The 20364-nt window shown below is 55.8% G+C and overlaps 1 protein-coding gene across 13 annotated transcripts in view; it reads right to left on the reverse strand.

Annotated features, from left to right (window-relative positions):
• The window catches only part of ARAP1 (ArfGAP with RhoGAP domain, ankyrin repeat and PH domain 1), a 68360-nt gene that overhangs the window by 20922 nt on the left and 27074 nt on the right, over positions 1 to 20364 (reverse strand). For 11 of the 13 annotated variants that reach the window (XM_055282845.2, XM_055282841.2, XM_063641319.1 and 8 more), the window contains 10 exons: positions 8548 to 8717; positions 7565 to 7632; positions 6824 to 6954; positions 6579 to 6722; positions 5835 to 5904; positions 5426 to 5546; positions 4787 to 4989; positions 4273 to 4379; positions 1587 to 1786; positions 197 to 282 (listed from right to left, as the gene is read on the reverse strand). In XM_055282845.2, the coding sequence (XP_055138820.1) occupies positions 197 to 282; positions 1587 to 1786; positions 4273 to 4379; positions 4787 to 4989; positions 5426 to 5546; positions 5835 to 5904; positions 6579 to 6722; positions 6824 to 6954; positions 7565 to 7632; positions 8548 to 8717 (1300 nt within the window). Of the gene's footprint in view, positions 1 to 196; positions 283 to 1586; positions 1787 to 4272; positions 4380 to 4786; positions 4990 to 5425; positions 5547 to 5834; positions 5905 to 6578; positions 6723 to 6823; positions 6955 to 7564; positions 7633 to 8547; positions 8718 to 9592; positions 9728 to 16592; positions 17118 to 20364 lie in introns of those variants that run through there. The other 2 variants (XM_055282848.2, XM_063641324.1) reach the window with 2 other exon arrangements.

Raw genomic sequence — 20364 nt, forward strand, 5'->3', positions numbered from 1 at the left:
TTCTTAGCTCACTGGCCAGTTTGCTGACTTTGCCAAAAATTGCTTTTCCAAAATCCCTACCCACTAGATTATCACAAAGGGTCTCTTCCAGCTCCAAGGTGCTGTGGTCACTGAGATAGGGAGGGGGCTGGGAGACCCAGACAGCTGTTGAATGAGGCAAACCTCAAGTATCAGTGGCAAGCAGGGGCATCCTCACCTCGATAAGTGTTTCTGTCCACACCTTCCTGTCCATCTTCAGGCTCCGCACCTTGGAGACGCCAGCGCCCAGGCCACGGTGCTCCCCTGTAGACACAGGGCCAGACCCAGAATCACCTGGGCCCTCCCCTTCACGGGAGCACTTACCCACCCCCAGTGTCTACTGGGACAGGCAGGGATGAGAGGCCACAGGCAGGCCCCAGGGGGTAGGCCTGCTGGCAGCTCTGGAATCCAGCCGTGTACTCTTGCTCCCCACAGGGCAGGACTGAGCCCCGTAATCCTTGTAATCCTTGCGTGGGCTCCTGCACCAGCCCCCTGCAACTGGCCCCCTGGAACCACGCTTGGCCTCTTGCAGGCCACTCTTAACATAGCCCTGCCAGAGGTGATCTCTTTAAAATACAAATCCCTGACTTCTAATCCCTGCTTTCACCCTCCAGTGGCTCCCAGAATTAGATCACAACTCCTTACCTGCTTCCCCTCCATCACCTTTCTACCCAGACTGTCATCAACCATCTCCTCATGGCCACTCCTTCCTGCCATTCAGATCTCAGCTGGCATGTCACCTCCTCAGAGAGGGCCTCCCCAGCACACTTCCCCAGACTTGCTCCTCCACCTGGATCCCCACCTCCAGCAGCCCACAGCTGCCACCTGGGCTATGTCAGCTCCCAGGACAGAATCCCCAGCATCTGGCACGAAGTGGCCAGAATGAGTGGCCTTGATTGAGCAGATGAATGAACCTTGGGCTCGACCCTCTCGCATTTCATCTTCCTCATCCAGTCAGTCATTGAGTGTTTTCCACCATAGATCCTCAACAGCCCTCAAATGCTCACAGCTTCCCCAGGCCAGGCTTCCGCCTCCTCCCTCTCCTGGATCCTATGGCAGCCTCCTCATTGGTCTCCAGTCTCGCCTCTCTAACTTGGCTTCCACCCACCAGCCAGAGTCTGACCCACAAATCTGACCACGTCCCTGCCTCCCATCGCCCTCCAGACAAAACACCAGCTCCTCCCTCTGCATGCAAAGCCCTGCCTGGCCCCTGCCAACTCCTCTTGCCTGGCCTCCCCTATTCTGACATGAGAGGAACACCAGACCCCAACAAGCCTGGGCTCAAATCTGGGCTCACTTACTTGCCAGGTGACTCTGAACAAGCCATTTCCTCTCCCTGTGCCTCCGTGTCCCCACCCGTGATGGGAGAAGTTGAACCCCCGCCTGGCAATGTAAGGACTCAAGGCTAATCACAGGGGAAAGGCCCTGGTGTGCAGGAGAAACCTCATCAACAGCAGCTCTCTGACTGCTGTCTCCGCTCCAGGCTCTCCTCCAGATAGGACACTTGCCATCCCAACTGGCCAACCCCGCCACGCCTCTGCCTGGTGCCCCGACCCCCATGCACACACCTGCACAGCGCTTGCAGATGACAACACAGAGGTTGATGGAGGCCCAGTCAGGCTGAGGAGCCCCGCAGTCAGCACAGAACTTGTTGGGGGCTGCAGCCCAGACGCGCTCGGCCACCTCCGAGGTAGACAGGGCCTCGGCGATGGCTCCCTGCATGGCCTCCAGCCACTGCTCCTTCTCTAGCTCTGAGTCAGCAGAGAAGCTGGGGACATAGGGGTGGGGAGATTGGTGGGGATGGACTCAGAGGGATTTGGGGGCAGCATGAGAAGGCACAGAATGAAGTGGGGGACAAGGTGTTAGGAACGCTTAGGCAAAAGAGTGAGGCATCCCACTCTGGTAGGGAAGGTAGGTGTGGACAAAGGCAAGGACACCAGGAACACAAGAGCGTATGGGGGCAGGGGAACCCAGTGGGGGGCTCTGCCCAGCCCACAGAATGAAGGCTGCTGGGAAGAAAATGATGCCTGAGCTAAGATTCGACAGATCAGAAGGGCTGAGCCAGGTGAAGAGGTGAAAGGACAGTCTAGACAGAGGGAACAGCATGTGCAAAGGGGCAGGATGGCACAGGGGGCATTCCAGGAGACAGAAGGGCAGACTGACAGAGAAGAGGGTGGGAGATGGACAGGGACAGGCCTGCATCAGGCAGAGGAAGTCAAAGTGTACCCTGAGGACAATGGAAAACCCACAGAGGGTTTAAGTAGGAAGGAGGGGAGGGTACAGAGATGTCTTTAAAAGACTCCTCCACCATCCGCATCCTTATTCCTATCCCAGCTCCAACTGTGACATGCTCCATGACCCCACTCCACAAAGAACTCCATTGGCCCAACATACCGAGACACCTGTGGCCGCCATACATGCCCTACTCTTCAGGGTGGCAGGCCCTGGTTGAACAATAAATGATGACTGTCCCTGAAAAATTTAGTTTTAAAAAGACCCCTCTGGCTCTTTCCCTGCCACCACCGAGTCACACATGTGACCATGAGTCTACTCCACCCATAACCCATTGCCACAGACAAGGAAGGCATCGCTGCTGGAGGTGTGATGGCCATTAATGCCACTTTATGGAGGTGCTGGAGACCTCCTCCTCCACAACCTAGCACGTGGAATTCGCAAAGCTGCCAAAGGTGGAGCCAAGTGCCAAGCTCACCTTCCTGTGCTTGCACCCAAATGCAATAAGCCACACATGCCAGCTGGGGGAGGCCCTTTGTGTAGAACACTAAGTCTACCTCTTTAGGGTTGATGACAACAAGAAATCCAGGAATGGGCAGGCCTCTCAGACTGACAATCAGAGAACGCCCGTCAGGCGGGGCTGCAGCTGTGTGGTAGTTAAGGCCTATGGCAAAGAATCTCAGGGCAAGGATATCATCAAAGAGAACTTCAAATGCAAGAAATGAGCAAATAAAAACTTAGCTCTCAAATATAAGGCCCCCGCAGAAGTCAAAGCAGTTGGAGTAAAGAGGCTGGACAGGCACAGGCGGCCCAAGAGTGAGGAGGCAGGCGCTGGGGCCAAGGGCCCACCAGGCCAGGGCCAGAAGGGTGACAGCAGAGAGATGGGGCCAGATGGGTAAAAAGGAAAGACACGGGCCAGGTGCGGTGGCTCACCCCTGTAATCCCAGCACTTTGGGAGGCCAAGGTGGGTGGATCACCTGAGGTCAGGAATTTGAGACCAGCCTGACCAACATGGCAAAACCCCGTCTCTACTAAAAATACAAAAATTAGCCGGGAGTCGTGGCGTGCACCTGTAATCCCAGCTACTTGGGGAGGCTGAAGCGGGAGAATCACTTGAACCCAGAGGCAGAGGTTGCAGTGAGCCGAGATTGCACACCAGCCTGGGAGACACAGTAAGACTCTGTCTCAAAAAAAGAAAAAAAAAAAAAAAAAAAAAAGGAAAGGCACGAGTCCTTCCCTCTTGTTTGGAGAGACAGGCCCCTGGGAAGAACAGGGAGCTGAAAAGGGGAGATGACCACAGCTGTCAGACATGCAGGCCAGAGCTCAGCAGAAAGATCCCGCTGGAGACAGACATCTGGGCTAAGAGCAGAGAAGTGGGAGGTTTGGGAGTGATGCTAGTGTTTACTGAGCAGTTACTACCCAGTATTACAAACACTTCCCCAGGAAACTGAGGCACACAGAGGCCAAGTGATTTCCCAGGTCACACAGCTAGTCAGTGGTGGACCCAGGATTCGAACCCGGGCATAGTTCAGTACCTCAGAGATAGCAGCTGAAGGCCTGGGAGTGGGCAAGGCTGCCCAGGGAGAGGGCAGAGGACAGAGAAAGACACCAAGGGACAGCTGAGGTCAGTGGAAACCAAGACGGCAGAGGCTTGGTGGCCCAGAGACAAGGACTGAGGAGCAGCCTCATGAGAGACAAGAGCACTCTCCAGGGGTGGTGTAGGCGCAGGGATAATGGGGCAGGGGCAGTGGGTGCAGGAGGCCAGATGGGCAACCCCTGAGCAGCATGGAGGGCATGGGAGGACTGCAGTTGCCAGGCAGCACAGGGGAGAGTGAGACCTCTTAGGAGGGAAGGCGATCAGAGTGGGTTAGCGAGTGACGGGAGAGGGGCTCCACAGGTGGGGCAGGGCGGGGCAGGGTGAGGGAACCCATCCGACAGGAAGGGGCAGCTTCCCACGTTGCGCAAAAGGAAAACTTTAGGAAGGAGTGAGGATGCCGGTGAGCCAAGAGGATGGAGGGTCACCTGAAGATGCGGTAGGGCGTGGTGAGATCGAAGCTGCGCCGGTCCACTTCCTTCACGTTGCCCACGCTCATGTCGATGAAGGTGATGCCAATGCCCAGGTGGTACTCCTGGAGGGCAGGTGGGACGGGATGAGGGCAAGGCTTTGGGGGCAAGTCCTGAGGCTTGGGACGGGGAGAGGAAGGGAAGGTGGTCCAACTCAGGGACTGGGGGGGTGCCCAGGAGGGAGACAGCAGGGGACATGGAAAGCTGGGCAGAGTAAGGGGCTGCAGGTTCAGGGCCCACACAGCAATGAGCAGAGGTGCGGGGGTGCAGGGGCCAGGGCAGGGACTGGAGGGCGGTGCTCAGAACCTGGGGGAAGTGGTCAGAACTAGGGGGAGCGAGGACACATCCAGGCAAAGGGTTGGGCTCAGTGCAGGAAAAGAGGGAACAGAAAAGGCAGGGCTAAGGCCCTAGGTCAGCCTGGGGCAGGGTAGGTGGGCATGGGCAGGGGAGAGGTTCCATGACCCTTTAGCACCTCTAGATTCTTGTAGAGCTGCACTTTGTCCCCGACCACGGCCACGTACAGCTTATTCTTGAAGCCACGAAGCTCCAGGCTGCCAGTGCGGTCAGGCTGCTCTGAGCCTGGAACTCCCAGCAGATAAGCGCTAGAGAGCCGGGCCCGGGCACGCTGCTCAGCCATGGCCTGCTGCAGGGCCTGCATCCACTCCTTCCGCTCCACTGCAGGAGAAGGGTAGAGGAGTAAGCCCAAGGTCGAAGGGAGCCCCTCAGGGGTCTCCTGGCCCTAGGCTCCTCAGGCAACACCTCCTCCAGAAAGCCCACCCAGATTGCCCCCCTATCATTTTGCTTGATTTCTCTGACTTGAATGAGCTCAGGCTCCAATCCCAGCTATGCCACTGATGCTGGGCAAGTGACCTCACCCCTCCAAGCCTGCTCCCGCTGATTGTGTGGTTCGGAGGAGTCAGTGACAGTGCCAAGCACAGAGCCGGTCACAGAGGGTGCCCCCTTCCTCCGCCCACCTCACAAAGGGACCATGGCTCCCCGGATGTGATGTGAGAGGGCAGATGCACCATGCCTCTCTTCCCCCTCCTCTGCCCAAACTTCCAGTCTTCTCTACCCACTTCTACACACACATACAACACCCCACACTCCCCACCATCACTCTCTGCCCGGAAGGCAAAGGTCCGGTTGTTTGTGATCACTTCAAACTTCTGGTCCCCGATGGCAGCCACGCGGGAGATGCAGGCCACAGAGATAAAGCGCTTAGAGTAAGCGTCCTGGGGGAGAGACAGGAGCTATATTTTGGGACCCAGCACCTCGCTGACTCCCCCAGCCTCAGCCAAAATGAAGCCTGCAGCCCTGTCTCCTGCAGCTGGTCAGAGACAAGACCCTGTGCTGACCCTGACTGCAGCCCTCAGCAGGCAGAGGGTCAGGAGGACATGGGTTAAGGGGTCAGACTTAGAGCTCTGGCGAGGACTCCTCTGGGGAGGGACGCCACCTCACTCCAGTGTTGGGGCCAGCCTAGGCTGGAGCAGGGGTCTCGTCAGGACTGATGCAGGCCTCACCTTGTTACTGTCAAAGTATCGCAGGTGATCAGCATCCAGTCTCACCCATCGTTTCTGATAGATGTAAGATCTGGAGAGGGAGAGGGACAACAGGCAAATGACCGGGGGTGGGAGGACAGGTTCCAAGACTACCCCAGCCCTCAGAAGCCACACTCAGAGTGAGGATCAGCCAGGTTCTAGGGAGGAAGGATCCCAAATGGCCACTGGCAAGAAGATGGACTTTACAGCAAGAGTGATTGAAGTCAGACTCAAAGTAGCACATCTCTTTTTTTTTTTTTTTGAGACAGGGTCTCACTCTGCCACACAGGCTGGAAGGCAGTAGTACAGGCCTAGCTCACTACAGCCTCAGATGCCTCGGCTCAAGTGCTTCTCCCACCTCAGTCTCCCAAGTAGCTAGAACTACAGGCATGAGCCACTGCACCTGGCTAATTTTTAAATTTATCTGTAGAGACGAGGTCTCGCCATGTTGCCCAGAGTGGTCTCAAACTCCTGACCTCCGCATCTCAAGTGCAGAGATTACAGGAGTGAGCCACTATGCCCACTGATCTCCCAATTTTCAGAGCAATAAAACAGGTCTGGAGGGAATCATCAGTGGTCACAGTGCGCCTGGAGGGAGACCTATGCAAATCATCTCAGGCCCTTCTGGTTTTCAGATCAGTGAGTGATACCAGTGTCCTGGGGTCCTGGACACTGCCCCCCACCCCGCCATGCGGAGCACAGCAGGACCCAAGAGGCCTCACTCACCCCTGCGGTGGGTTCTTGTCCAGCCAGCCAGCCTTGATGACTGGTGTGACGGGGGTGGAGCCCCCAGGCGGCCCGTCCATGGGGTGTGGCGCAGCAATTGTACTGGGCAAGGACAAGCTCAGGCTGCTGGTGTGCCATCCGCCACTAGCGAGAGATGAGGGGATGGGGGGCAGGGCTGAGGAGGCAAGGAGGGGGCGGGCTGAGGTTGGGCTGGGCAGTGGGAAGGAGGGTGGCCGGCCACTCACTTGGGGACGCCCTCATAGGCGCGGTCATCCTCATCCTCATCCCCTTGGTCGTCCCCAGACAGTTCCTCTCCCTCGCTCAGCAGACTGGCCACGCGCACGGCCCGTGGGACTCGGCTCGGTGGGGGCTCCTCCTGCCCCCGAGACCCACTCAGCGTCATCCTTCCCTTCAAGCCACAGATCACACCCACCCGGGGCTGCCACGCCCCCTCTGTCCACACAGCCCGGACCCACACAGCCCAGCACTTTTAGTTCTGTTTCCTCACACTCCCCTCCCCCTGCCAGCAGAGACCACACAGGGACCCAGATCACAGAGACAGGAGAGCCAGTGGCAGACACCGACCTAGGACACAGACAAAAACAGAAAGATAAAAGGACAGAGAAAAAGACTGCGGGCTAGGGAGGCAAGACAGACAGACATGGGAACACAAGAAGTGAAACAGAGACAGACACTCCGGGACAGGACACGAGCTCCTAACATAGAGGGTGGGGGGAGGCCACATGCCCACCCACATACAGCCAGAGCCTGGGGGAGCCACACCAGAGCCCCGACCCATGGCCCAGGGCGCTGTGGCTACACGTGACTCCTGACCCCTGTATGGCAAGAGAGTGAGGTGGGGGAAGGGGAAGCCTCCTGGGAAATGGTCCCACTCTCTGTCTGGTGGTCCTCAGGGTCTGACAGGCAGCTGGGCACCCCCCACCCCCAACACTCTGACAGACAGACAGTCCCATGCCTGGCCCCACCTTCTTGGTCATCACTCTGGCTGGGGCCCCCGGCCCCTCCTCTGGGACCTCATCGTAGTCAGAGTCATCTGGTGAGAGAGGGGTTGGGGGGACTCAGGGCAAGGGGCCTGGCCTCCTCTCCTGGGGCACCACACTGGGCTTCACAAAGCCTTCCCCATGCCAAGACCCCCACCCCCACCTTCCCTTGGCTTTCAAAAAAAGGCACAGGGGATAGGAAGTGCGATTTATACCCTCAGGCCTCATAGGACAGTACTAAAGGATGGCAGAGGAGAAGCTGGGACACCACAGGGAGGTCTGAGCCAGTGGTGAGCTTGGGGGTCGGGGTAAGGACTGTCAAAGGCAACAAGAATCAAGAAATGTGGCTAACCCCAGGAAAAGCAAACCGCCTCTGGCCAGGCGCAGTGGCTCATGCTTGTAATCCCAGCACTTTGGGAGGCCGAGGTGGGTGGATCATGAGGTCAGGAGATCGAGACCATCCTGGCTAACATGGTGAAACCCCGTCTCTACTAAAAATACAAAAAATTAGCCAGGTGTGGTGGTGGGCGCCTGTAGTCCCAGCTACTCAGGAGGCTGAGGCAGGAGAATGACGTGAACCCGGGAGGCGGAGCTTTCAGTGAGTGGAGATCGTGCCACTGCACTCCAGCCTGGGCAACAGAGCGACACTCCGTCTCAAAAACAATAAAAAGAAAAAGAAAAAGAAAAGCAAACCACCCAACACCATGGAAAATCAGACCATGGGTAACTGGCAAAGCCGGCCACAGCCCCACACTTAACAGTCAGGAGGCCAGATAGGTGGGTGCTGTCTCCATTGTGAGGATGAAGAGAATAGCGCTCAGGGAGGCTGTGACCTGCCCGGGGCCACACAGTGGGCTGGTGGCAGGGCTTGCACAGAAAGGAGTGTGATCCTTGCATACCTTCCAGGCCTGATTCCAGGGACCCCAGGCCATCCACCCAGAGCCACATCTCCTGGCTGCAGCACTCACCGAACTCCGGGAACAGGCGTACTGGCTTTGGAGGTATCTCCGGGGGGCAGGGAGGTGGAGAGGGGGGCTGGGGAGGCCCCTGGGGGAGGGCGGACAGGGGTTCCTCAGACTGTGGCTGGGGAGGGGATGATAATGATGGCAGCAATGACTCCTCCTCCTTGGTGGGCAGGCTGGGAACACAACAAAAGTTGGGCATCACTAAGCAACAGAGCCAAGACTGAAACATACTGAGCCCCCAGCTCACCTGAACTGCAGCAAAACTCAGGCACTACACAAACTCACACAGACAGGAACCCTCCTGCACACAGTCCTCCTCAACTCATCTCCCAGACCAAAACCCTTCCTGGTCCCCAAAGCCTAAAGGAAGCAGGCACCCTCTTTGGCCTGAATGAGGTGGTCACTTATCCCCAATGCTCTAGCTTTTAGTCACATGTATCCACTGGGTCTCCACACTGAAGGAGGGATAAAGACCAGAATGGGGAGTCAGGGAAGGATTCGTGGAGAAGGTGATGCTTGACCTGAGCTTTTAAGGATAAGAAGGCATTGACGGCAAAGAGAAGGGACAGGATTGAAATGAGCTGCAAGGCCCGAGGCACAGACCAGAGCCTCAGAAACCAATTCCTAAGGCCCTGAATTGTGGGTCTCTGTCTCAAGATCACTTTACTCTTGCCCAGATTTGAATATTCACTACCTCCTGGTGCCCTCAGACTCCTCAAACTCACCTGATCCCACCAGACCCATCTCCCACAACACCTCTGCTACCTCACCCCACTCACTCACCTCTGCTACCACACCCCAGGGAACCCTCCCGATTCTCCAAGGCCAGGTTCAGGGCCTCCTGGGCTCTCACGGCCACACAGTGTTCCCATCTGTCTCAGTACAGATCACATTGCTCCTGGCAGGCTGTCTTCTAAAGGGCTTTGGCATCAAGGACATGAATTTGAATCCTGCCTTAGTTTCTTAGTTCTTGTGTGTCCTGGGGTGAGCACCTAGCCCCTCTGAGCCTCAGTTTCCTCTCCTGTGAAATGGGGGCTATATCACTGACCTGGCAGGGTGGTAGAAGGATTAACCAAGACAGGATGTGTCATGTGCCAGCACACAGGATGCGCAGGGACCACAGGCTGGAACAAGGTGCCTGAGCCCTGGAGGCCTGGCCCCACCAGCTGTCTCTGCCAGTGTCCTGCAGGGGCCAAGGAGGAGAATCAGGGTGGATGGGCAACTTCTCCCTGAGTTATTTTTGGCCTTGTCTGTTGCCCTAGTGTTCCTGGCAATGGCTGACGGTGTGGGGCTACCATGAAAGCAAGGAAGGGCTGGGAGGCAGTGACAGGGTCTGCCTGGGGTGTGGTCATGATGCCAGGCCTTTCCTCCTGCTGTTGCCTCCACCAGTAACACTGTTCTCCCTGTTCTCTGCCTGGGAACATCCACTCGTTTTTTAACTTTTTTTTTCTTTTTTTTAAGAGACTGGGTCTCACTCTGTCGAAGACTGGAGTGCAATGGCACAATCACAGCTCACTGCAGCCTCAAACTCCCGAGCTCAAGTGATCCTCTGACTTCAGCCTCCTGAGTAGGTGGGTCTCAAGGTGTAGAGACTGGGTCTTGTTATATTGCCCAGGCTGGTTTTGAATTCCTGGCATCAAGCAATCCTCCCACCTCGGCTTCCCAAAGCAATCCTTTAACTCTAAAACCACATTTCCCTTCTCTGAAAGTCTTCCTTGACCCTCCTTTATGCTGCTCTCCATTAAGACCTTCATACAAATGGCTGGGTGTGGTGGCTCACGCCTGTAATCCCAGCACTTTGGGAGGCCAAGGTGGGTGGATCACGAGGTCAGGAGACCAAGACCATCCTGGCTAACACAGTGAAACCGCGTCTCTACTAAAAATACAAAAAAAATTAGCCAGACGTGGTGGCAGGCACCTGTAGTCCCAGCTACTTGGGAGGCTGAGGCAGGAGAATGGCATGAACCCGGGAGGTGGAGCTTGCAGTCAGCCGAGATGGTGCCACTGCACTCCAGCCTGGGGGACAGAGCAAGACTCTGTCTCAAAAAAAAAAAAAAAAAAACCTTCATACAAATTATTCTAAATGACATTTTTCAAAGTATCTCTTTTGTGCCAAGATCTGAACCCTGACTCCAAAGTTTATGAGCTTCTTAGGACACTTGGCTACTTCCACATCACCTTCTACTATACTTGTCTCTTCTCCAGGTGTAGATAAAAGTTAACCAAACCCTTTCCTCTTCTGTGTGAAGAGCTGGCCTTCGGCTAGGTTTCCAGCTCTGTTCCCCTAGAAACCTGCAAACGGTGGCGTGTCAGCCCTGTTACCAGGCAACCAATGCCTTTGGCAGCATGGCCTGTGGAGGAACAGCATCTGGATGGAGAGAAACTATAAGCAGATTCTATACCTGGTAGAGAAACCGGAGCTTTGAGCGTCGCTCAGTGTGGTGACTTGCAAACTGGGCACATCCCACTCAGGGAGTTGAAGCCACACCAGTGGGGATGTTAGAAAACTACTGGCCCCTTAGGCAAGAGCTTTCAAAGCCAGGCTGGCTCCCTGTGAGTCACTATCCGCTGTGAGACCCAGTCCTTCACTCCTGAGCTGTCACTTGGAGGGCCACAGAGAATGGCTCCTGGACAGCTGTGTCGGCTGTGGCTCGGATCGCTTCAAAGACCCCATGGCAGACGAAGGCCTGCCACTGCCCTGGCAGCAAGCTGCTCCCTACCCAATGGGCCTCTTTGGGAATCTGGGGCCAAGGGGTGGGCCTGTGGGAGTCTTGAATTAGAATGTACTCTCACAGCTGGACCTATGAAGACCCCCTGGTGGGCACTGCACCAGGCTGTCTCCCCTACGTGACCTGAGTCCCTTTGGGGCAGGGGCAGCATCTGACTTGGTACCCCCACATCCCAGTCAGTAGCAATAGCATGTGGACAAGGTGGGTGGACAGGTGGGCAGCTGGAAGGGAAGGCAACGGAAGGGGTGAACGATGACCAAGCGACTGAGGGAGTGCCCGAAGGCCCAAGAGCATGACCTGGGGTGCTGGCCCCGGCTGGTCTCCTGCGATTCCCTTAGAGACTTCTTGATGGGCAAATCAACCCATCACTGCTGCCTCCCAGAGCCCAAGAGGAAGAGGCCTTGGAAATCCGGCCTGGGATCAGCAGAGAGCAGAATTCCAAGCTGTCAGGCCAGGGCCAGTCAGACCTCGGTCCAGGGAGGTGGGGACAGGTGCCATCCCTCCAATGCCAAGCAGGATTGAGGGAGCCTGGCTCCCAAAGCTCCCCCAGGTCTGAGGGCCAGAGCTGAGGGGAAGGTGGTAACCATAAATAAAAACTGCCCACCTGCTCGTCCTCATCCCTGGGGTCCGGCAGCATCAGCCCCCCTCCTCTGGCACCACAGTGCATCTCCCATCACTGTCCTGATCAACTGCGAGGGGTCTGTGCATCTTGGGCAGCAGGCGGGTTCCCTGAAGCAAGCTCCACACCCTCCTTCCTCACTGGGGTAACTCCAGCACTCAGCAGGGACTTACAAACACCTGGATTCATTAACTGTGTATATGCATGTCTACGTATGTGTGTTCCCAGGCATTTTCTGAGCACTTGACATGGATTCTTCATTCATCTATTCACAGTGCTCTGTAAGGTAAGGCTTGTCATGATTCCACTTTACGAGGAGGAAACCGAGGCACAGGGATGCTAGGTTATTTGTTCTTGATGCTACAGCTGGGATTTGAACCCTGGCAGCCCAGTACCACAGCTGAGCAAACGAGGTCATGCCAGGGTCCCAGGGCTCCTCTGAGGCCAGCCTCCTCCCATGGGCAGCCAGGTCTCAGGACCCATCTGAGAGGGAACACATCACTGCCCTGCCCACGGCAAGAAGGGAGAGGGAAACTGATGCAAAGGGCTCCTCTCCCAGCAGAGCTTCCACAGGGAAGGGACCATGTCTCACGAAGGTGGAACACAAGGGCCTCTCAGAAGCATCTGGGAAATTCTAGCCACCTTCTCCAGGAAGTCTCCTGGCTGCTCCCTGCCTGCCTGCTTACCACAGGGTATCAGGGCACTGCTGAGTCAGGACAGAGCCCAGGAAAGGAGAAGTGCTTTCAGGAAGGCATAACACGTGGGAAAATCCCAGGGAAAAGGCAGTGACCCCCTACCGAGAACAGGGCCCACAGAATGCCCCTGCCATAGCCCAAGTCCCAGCCTCTCACTGCTTGCACCCTTAAGAGTAGGCCCCGCTCCAATCCCGAGGTCCAGCTGAGGCCCGGCTTGGATGCCACCCACTGACTTGTCACCCACTGGACCACGTCCTCAATGGCACCATCTCCAAGCCTTCACACAGTTTCATCCTCCTCTGCCCTCTCCCTCCCGTAGCCCACAGAAGCCCACCTCCACCTCAAAATGCAGCTCAGCTGGCCTCCTCCTCTAGGCAACCTCCAAGATTCTCCCACAGAGCTGCTCCCCACTCACCCCCCACTGCAGGTCCCTGCTCCTTCAACCTTCTCCCCTCTACCCAAGGGGCACGTGAACCCACCTGCTTACCCACTATTCCCGAGAGACTAGGCACCCCGGGCAGCTAAGGGGTTGGTTCACCCCAGCCTGGGCCCTCAGCCTAAATCTATTTTATGGAATCAGATAAAATACACGCAGCAGACCTCATGCCTAGGGGTTAGGTGACATGGTGGGTATGCAGAATGCAGATGGGTAAGAGGAGGGTGCAGCTTGTGCAGAAGTTGAGAGGCAGACCATGGACATCCTATCCTCATTGGGGTATCTCCAGAACTCAGCAGGGACTTACAATCACCTGGATTCATTAACTGTGTGTGTGCGTGTCTACGTGTGTGTGCTCCCAGGCATTTTCTGAACACTTGACATGGATTCTTCATTCATCGACTCACAGCGCTCTGTGAGGTAAGGCTCGTCATGATTCTACTTTACAGAGGAGGAAACCGAGGCGCAGGGATGTTGGGTTATTTGTTCTTGATGCCACAGCTGGGATTTGAACCCTGGCAGCCCAGCACCACAGTCGAGCAAACAAGGCCATTGAGGGTCCCAGGGCTTCTCTGAGGCCAGCCTCCTCCCATGGGCCACCAGGTCTCAGGACTCATCTGAGAGGGAACACATCACTGCCCTGCCCAAAGTCACCCTCGTCTTACCCATGACCACATAATTCATTGTATAAACCAGAAACACTTCTAAGAGTTAAAAGAGGCACTATTAATAACTATGTCAGGCTGGGTGTGGTGGCTCACGCCTGTAATCCCAGCACTTTGGGAGGCCGAGGCGGGTAGATCACGAGGTCAGGAGATTGAGACCATCCTGGCTAACATGGTGAAACCCCATCTCTACTAAAAAATACAAAAAATTAGCTGGGCATGGTGGCACATGCCTGTAATCCCAGCTACTCGGGAGGCTGAGGCAGGAGAATGGCATGAACCCGGGAGGTGGAGCTTGCAGTGAGTGGAGATCGAGCCACTGCACTCCAGCCTGGGTGACAAAGCGAGACTGTCTCAAAAAAAATAAATAAAAATAACTATGTCAGGGCAGCAGGCATAAACAGGGCCTGTCCCAGGTCAAATGAGATGTGTGGTTACTCAATTAACTAGAGACAGGGCTTTGAAGCCAGGCAGACCTGGGCTTGAACCCAGCTCAACTCATTGATTTGGGACCTTGAGCAGGTCCCTTCCTCTCCGAGCCTCAGTTTCCTCGTTAATCTGTCTCCAGCCTTACTGATAATTCAGTAAAGGAGGGCCACTTGCACATGGCATCAACAGAACCTCTTCACCTTGAAGGAGACCGAGGCCGTACAGGCTGAGCCAGGAACCAGCTTCATAGCCTTAGCGGCCTCTGATGCCACCTCCTTCTCCTTCACCCCTACCCCTTTCTATCTTTCTGTCTACACCAATCTCTCGCCAAAAGAACCAGGTCTCACTGTGAGAGAAGGAAGGCTACAGAGTGGAGCAGTCTGCATATCTCAGGCTGACCCTGGACTCACCCTGCTACTCACACTCCAGCCCTCCCTGACTGAGCTGCAGTCTATCAATGCATACTTACAGGCCTTTGATACCCTGTTCCTTCCACCTGGAACACCCTCCCCTGCCTGGCCAACTCCTACTCCTCCTACAAAAAGCCCAAATCATACATCCATCCTCCCCACTATCGCAGGCCTCCCCTCACATCTCAGGCTGATCTGGGGCCTCCCTGGGGCTCCTCACAATTCTGATCACTCAATATGGTCATATCAATGTGTGCTTCACTGAACTGCCTCAGAGGACTAAGGACCCAGACCTAACCCCATCCTAGAGTCACCACCTCCCCACAAGATGTCACACACGTCTTGGAGGGACCTGGCCCAATCCCAGCCTCTGGACTCCCACCATCAGGGCTATGGGCCCAGTGATCTGGGGACATCTGTGTCCCACCCTGATGTCTCCATTCCACAAGGGTAAACTGTCCCAGCTGCCCGCTTCCTCAATCATGCTCTGGACTCTCAGGGGCCCAGGCCTCAGTCCTATGCCTCCTGCTTCCTCTGTGGCTTTGTCCTTCCTCCTCCATCATGAGACCCAAAGTCTTCCCCTCCAGCACTCTCCTGGTTCTGCTCTGTTCACTTCTGCCGAGCTCCCAGCATAGACAGCCCTTCCTAGGGTCTCACTTGCTAGAATGGGATGGCCACAGTCTGCTTCTCTCAACTTCTGCACAAGCCGGGAGCCCCTAGGGCCAGTCCTCTCCATGCCACCAGCAGTTCCCAGCAAAGAACGGGCTTTAGTAAGTGTGTACTGAATGACCACCACCCTACTCGCATCCTCATCACTGGAGAAGGTCAGCAGTTCCCCAACCTCTCCATACAGCAGCACCCAGTTAACCTGGAGCCCATCCTCACAACCGTGCCTTCACCCAGCTCTCAGCACTTCTCCCTGGGACAACAGCTACCACTTCCTAAGTGCTCACTATGTGCCAAGCATTCTGCTACGGGCTTTTTTTCATGTAATGACCTGGGATTATTAACTCCATTGTGCTCAGGGCATGCCTCCTCCTCCAGAAAGTCCATCAAACTGCTCCCTCCCTCTTCTAAGGCCACACAACCTGTTTGGCCTTCCACCACCAGACCTACACTCAGCTTCCCCACAGGCCAGCTCTGCTGTCTGGGCAGGAGGTGGCAGAGGACCCTTTCCCATGGCAGCTCTAAGCGCTTCCCAGGCCTGGCCCTGTGCTGGCTCCTGAGGGCAGCAGCGGAAGGAAGTTCAGTCCTCAGGGAGCTCACAGAAGTACTGAGCCCTTCCCAGGTCCAGCCCAGGCCTGGCCTGGCAGAAAGAGCAGGTGGGGGTATCTGCTGGGCCCTATGGAAAAGATGAGACAAGGGCACAGGGCAGGGCTGGAGAGCACCGGGTGGGTGGACAGGACTTGGTTAGAGGTCTATGTCCCCAGTAAGCCAAGCACAGGATTATTGAGTTCATTAGGGATCCACGGTAACTGAGGAAAGGGGAGACCGGCTCCCACACTCCATAAGCACCCACCACAGCACTAGTCCTGGGGAGGAGGAGAAGCACATCATCTCCCCATCACCCTGGTCTGGAAGTGGGAGGTTCAGAATCATGGCACCCTTGAACTTGACAGTGAAATAAGCCAAATTAGCCTCCCCGAGGGAATCCCCAGAGGGGTGTAGGGAGCTGGAAGCAGAGAAGTGAGGTGATCAGCACCAGGCCCCCAAGGGGCAAGAACCCCAAAGAGGAGCATTCTGTGGGGCAGAGTCTGAGAAAGACCCAGAAAACAGGCACCATGGGCTCCTGGTGGACCCAGGAGAGGTGTATGGGGAGGTGGAGACCTAGAAAGCCCAGGAGAGAGGGAGGGATGAGACGAGGGGAGAAAAGGAAAAGGCAGGCAAAAAAGAGAAGAAGTAGGGAAAGTGAAAGAAGACAAAACCCTAAGAGAAAAAAAAGAGGAGGGGGAGGACAGCAGCACAGAAAACCAGGCCAGAGGTGACAGACAGGGACTTCAGCCCTCCCAGGGCCTCCCTCCTACGTGCCCGACAGCAACAACAGCAACGGCAGCACCTCGCTTACCCTCAGACGCCTGCTGGGTCTTGGGGCTGAGGACTCCCACAGCTCTGGCCAGGCGGGCTGCGTATGCCCAAGAATGTCGTGTACCTGCCCGTGCAAGCCTGGGTCCCGCCTGGGCTGGTCTCGCAAACAGCCTGGCCCCTGGCCCCTGGCCCCTGGGTGGGTCTGAGGCTGCGTTCTCTTGGAGGTTTTTGAGCCCAGGTATGGCTTTGCACCTGTGATTTATGTCTTTAAGTGTTTGTGAATCACTTCTCTACATGCGTGTGTGTTTGTTTCTGTGTATAACTGTGGATCTGTCCAGGAGGAAAGACGACAGAGAGAGAGAGAGAGGAGAGAGAGAGAAAGAGAAAGAGAGGAAGGGAAAGAGAGAGAGTGTGTGTGAGTGTGTGTGACTCTGTGTGTCTGTGTGTCTCTGTGTGTCTGTGTGTATGTGTGTGTGTATGTCTGCACCCAGCTCTGGTCTCCCGGAGGCTTCCTGCTTTGTGTCTCCCCCACCTCCTGTAGCCGTGGCCAACACACACACTTCCTGAAAACACTGAGAAAGCGAAAAGTCACCCAGAATCCCCCGGGGCAGACACTTCCTCCCCGCCCCCAGGCTGCACCCCCACCCAAGCTGGGATGAGACAACCAACAGTGTCCACTGATCTTGCAGGCCCTCACAGGGTGGATGCCCAGGAAGTCCTGACTGACAAGCCCTGGTGGTGGCCTCTCCACCACTCCACCCACATAAGGAGACAGAGAGGCTAGGAAAGAGGATCTTTGAAGGGCGCAAGTTCTGCCCTGGCAACAAGTGACCAGCCTCCAGGAAGACCAGGGATTGGCTGGACTGCAGGGCAGTCAAGGGCACAGGAGGGAAGCCTGGCAGTGTGGCTCCAGCTGGGCAGCTGCCTTCTGGGCACACACTCCCTCTTCCTGAGGTGCCTCCAGGCATCCAGGTATCAGAGGCGGACACCAAAGGCCAGAGCAAGCTGGGAGGGGATCTGTGGTGTGACCCTGGAACCTCACATCAGAAATGACCCCTCTGCCACCCTCAGGGAAGCCAGTTCACAGGGCTCATGTCTGCGGCACTTAGAGCTGAGTAGACCTGACCTGAAGCCAGGAGGCAGGGTCTGGACACCGGCTTCCCCTCTACAGGGCTAGGTGACTCTGGGGAAGTATCTCAGCATCTCTGGGCTCCTCACCAAGCTCCCCACCACGAGTTTAAATTAATGGTAGGGGGCCGAGTGCGGTGGCTCACACCTGTAATCCCAGTGCTTTGGGAGGTTGAGGCAGGAGCATTGCTTGAGCCCTGGAGTTCAAGGCCAGCATGGGCAACAAAGGGAGACCTCGTCTTTACAAAAGATTTAAAAATTAGCCAGGTGTGGTAGCACGCACTTGTAGTCCCAGCTACTTGGGAGGCTGAGGTGGGAGGATTGCTTGAGCCCAGGAGTTCGAGGCTACCGTGAGCTATCATGGCACCATTACACTCCAGCCTGAGCAACAGAGAGAGACATAGTCTCTATTAATAATAATGATGATAATAATAATAATAATAATGGCAGGGGGTGCAGACTCTGGGGGTGATGTAGAGTCCCCCTAGGCCAGGCAGAATGATGAGCCTGGTTCTGAGAGTCCTGGGCCATGCCAGGGCTGGGAGGAGGGAACTCCATCCTTGCTCGTTTTCTGATTTGCCTAAACCTTGGTCTGTAGCCTAGAATCCTATCACAGCCTCGTTCTTCCCACCTGTCTCCTCTGAAGACCTCTCTCTTCCTAAAATATCTGGGATGACGTAGGCTGGGTAGTAGGATGGCGGACAGGGAGCTGGGGTGGTGAGCTCAGGGCCCTATGGCCCGGCTGTGCTGAGGGCACTCAATGGGTGCTGAGTCACATGCATGTTTACCCACATGCACCCCAAGCTCAGCACATGCCAGTACACAAGCTCACATTGGCATTCATTTACTCACCCACACAATATACTTCCCAAGGGCCTATTAGGCACCCAGCACTGTTCTAGATGTTGAGGATTCTGCAGCAAACAAAATCGACTAGGATCCTGGCCCCAGTGGAGCTGCCATCCTAATGGGCTCTCCGTCTTGGCAGCACATGTACACACATGTGCACACACTGGCTCAAGCCTGACAGTGCACAAATAACACAAACTCCATGTACTGCTCAAACAGCACGTGCACACTCACAGATGTAGTCACACACTGTTGGGGTCTCCACCACAGCAGTAATGTGAGCACAAAGGTCCTGATAACTCACATACACACCACTCCATGTCACCACTGAAACTGTACAAATCCCTACATGCTTCTACATCTTAGTAGCACACACTCTCAGAACCTGTCTGAATGTGTAAATGCACAGACATTCTACTACCCTGACAGCTTGCACTACCACCCACACCCATCCATATGGGTGCACACACTGACTAGCCCAGACATGCCTCACACTGACTCGAGACACTGAGAGTACACACATGCACACGCATCCACCCCCAAACTCCACTGGGGAGCCTGGAGATGACTGGCCTCAGCCACCACATGACCTTGTGTGAAAGGCCCTAAGGTTGAGAGAGTGAGTTCCCCATCACAAGAGGTTGCAAGCAGGGGTAGGAAGGCCATGTCATGAGACACTGTGATGGGACTCCCACAAGGCGGGGGTGGGCAGGAGCAGTGTTCCTCTACATGCCATGGAGCCTGGGGGTCACAGGAAGGGACTGAGAGGGGACAACGTGGCCAGTCAGGGTCCATGTTGGCCCCCACCCTGATCACTACTGTACTCAGTCTTGGCCTGGTATACACACATGAGGCTCCATCTGCTGGGAGTTTTTTCTACCACAGGGCTTTGAAGACCATACACTCTCTGAGTTGAGTGTGTACAAAGCTGAGGACTGCAGATGCCCATGACTCCAACTGCCAAAGACCCCAGGACACAAGAAGCCAGGCTTGGTAGCTTACCCACTACCATACTCTGCTGTAAGGAATAGTCCCAAATTGCAGGAATAATTTTCTTCCGATTCTCTTAGCACAGAACAGATTTTGGGTACTCGAACTACAAGGGGCCAGACCTTTTCCTGACCATGGCACCTGGCCTCCTCCTCATGTTGCCTAAATGGCTATGTTCAGACAGGCTCTGAGAGTAGAGGTTGGTACCCTGGGGCCCTGGGGTGTGGACAGGACTTCCTCCTACCCAGCAAGCCTCCTGAACTCAGATGTCAGTGCCAGGAGGGCCCAGAAGGCTATGGAGGACCACAGAGGGCGCCTGATGGGGAAATAGGCCCAGAGGAGCAGGTCCTCATCAGAGTCACAAAGCTAGCTGGGCCCGACCCAGGCATCCTGCCTCCCAAGTAGGAATCCAGGCCTCCACTGCCAGTCCGGGAGTCACAGGAAGGGCCTGAGAGGGGACCTGGGCAGGGCCCTGCTTCTTCCCTTTGTTCACCCACTTCCAACCCCAGAGACAGACAGACAGCCTTTCTCTCCTCTATCCTTTTCTCTCCTCTATCCCCTCTCCCTCTCTCTTTCTCTTTCTCTCTCTCTCCCGCCCAAGCTGATGGGGTTGAAATAGAAAACGCTCCTGCATGCAGAAGAATGGTCACTAGAGGGCGCAAGGGCACCAGGAAACTTCAATCTGAGCTTCCCTCCAGGTTCCTGGAGAGACCCTATACCTGTTACCAGTTGTGTGAACTCAGGAAGAGCATGTACCCTTTTTGTGCTTCTACCAATCAACCCTCAAGACACCACAGCACTAGCTTGGCCTTCAAGGCCCCCTGACTTAATGCTCCTCCCTGGGT

This window comes from Symphalangus syndactylus, chromosome 6 (genome assembly GCF_028878055.3).
Source record: "Symphalangus syndactylus isolate Jambi chromosome 6, NHGRI_mSymSyn1-v2.1_pri, whole genome shotgun sequence".
Taxonomy (NCBI): Eukaryota; Metazoa; Chordata; class Mammalia; order Primates; family Hylobatidae; genus Symphalangus; species Symphalangus syndactylus.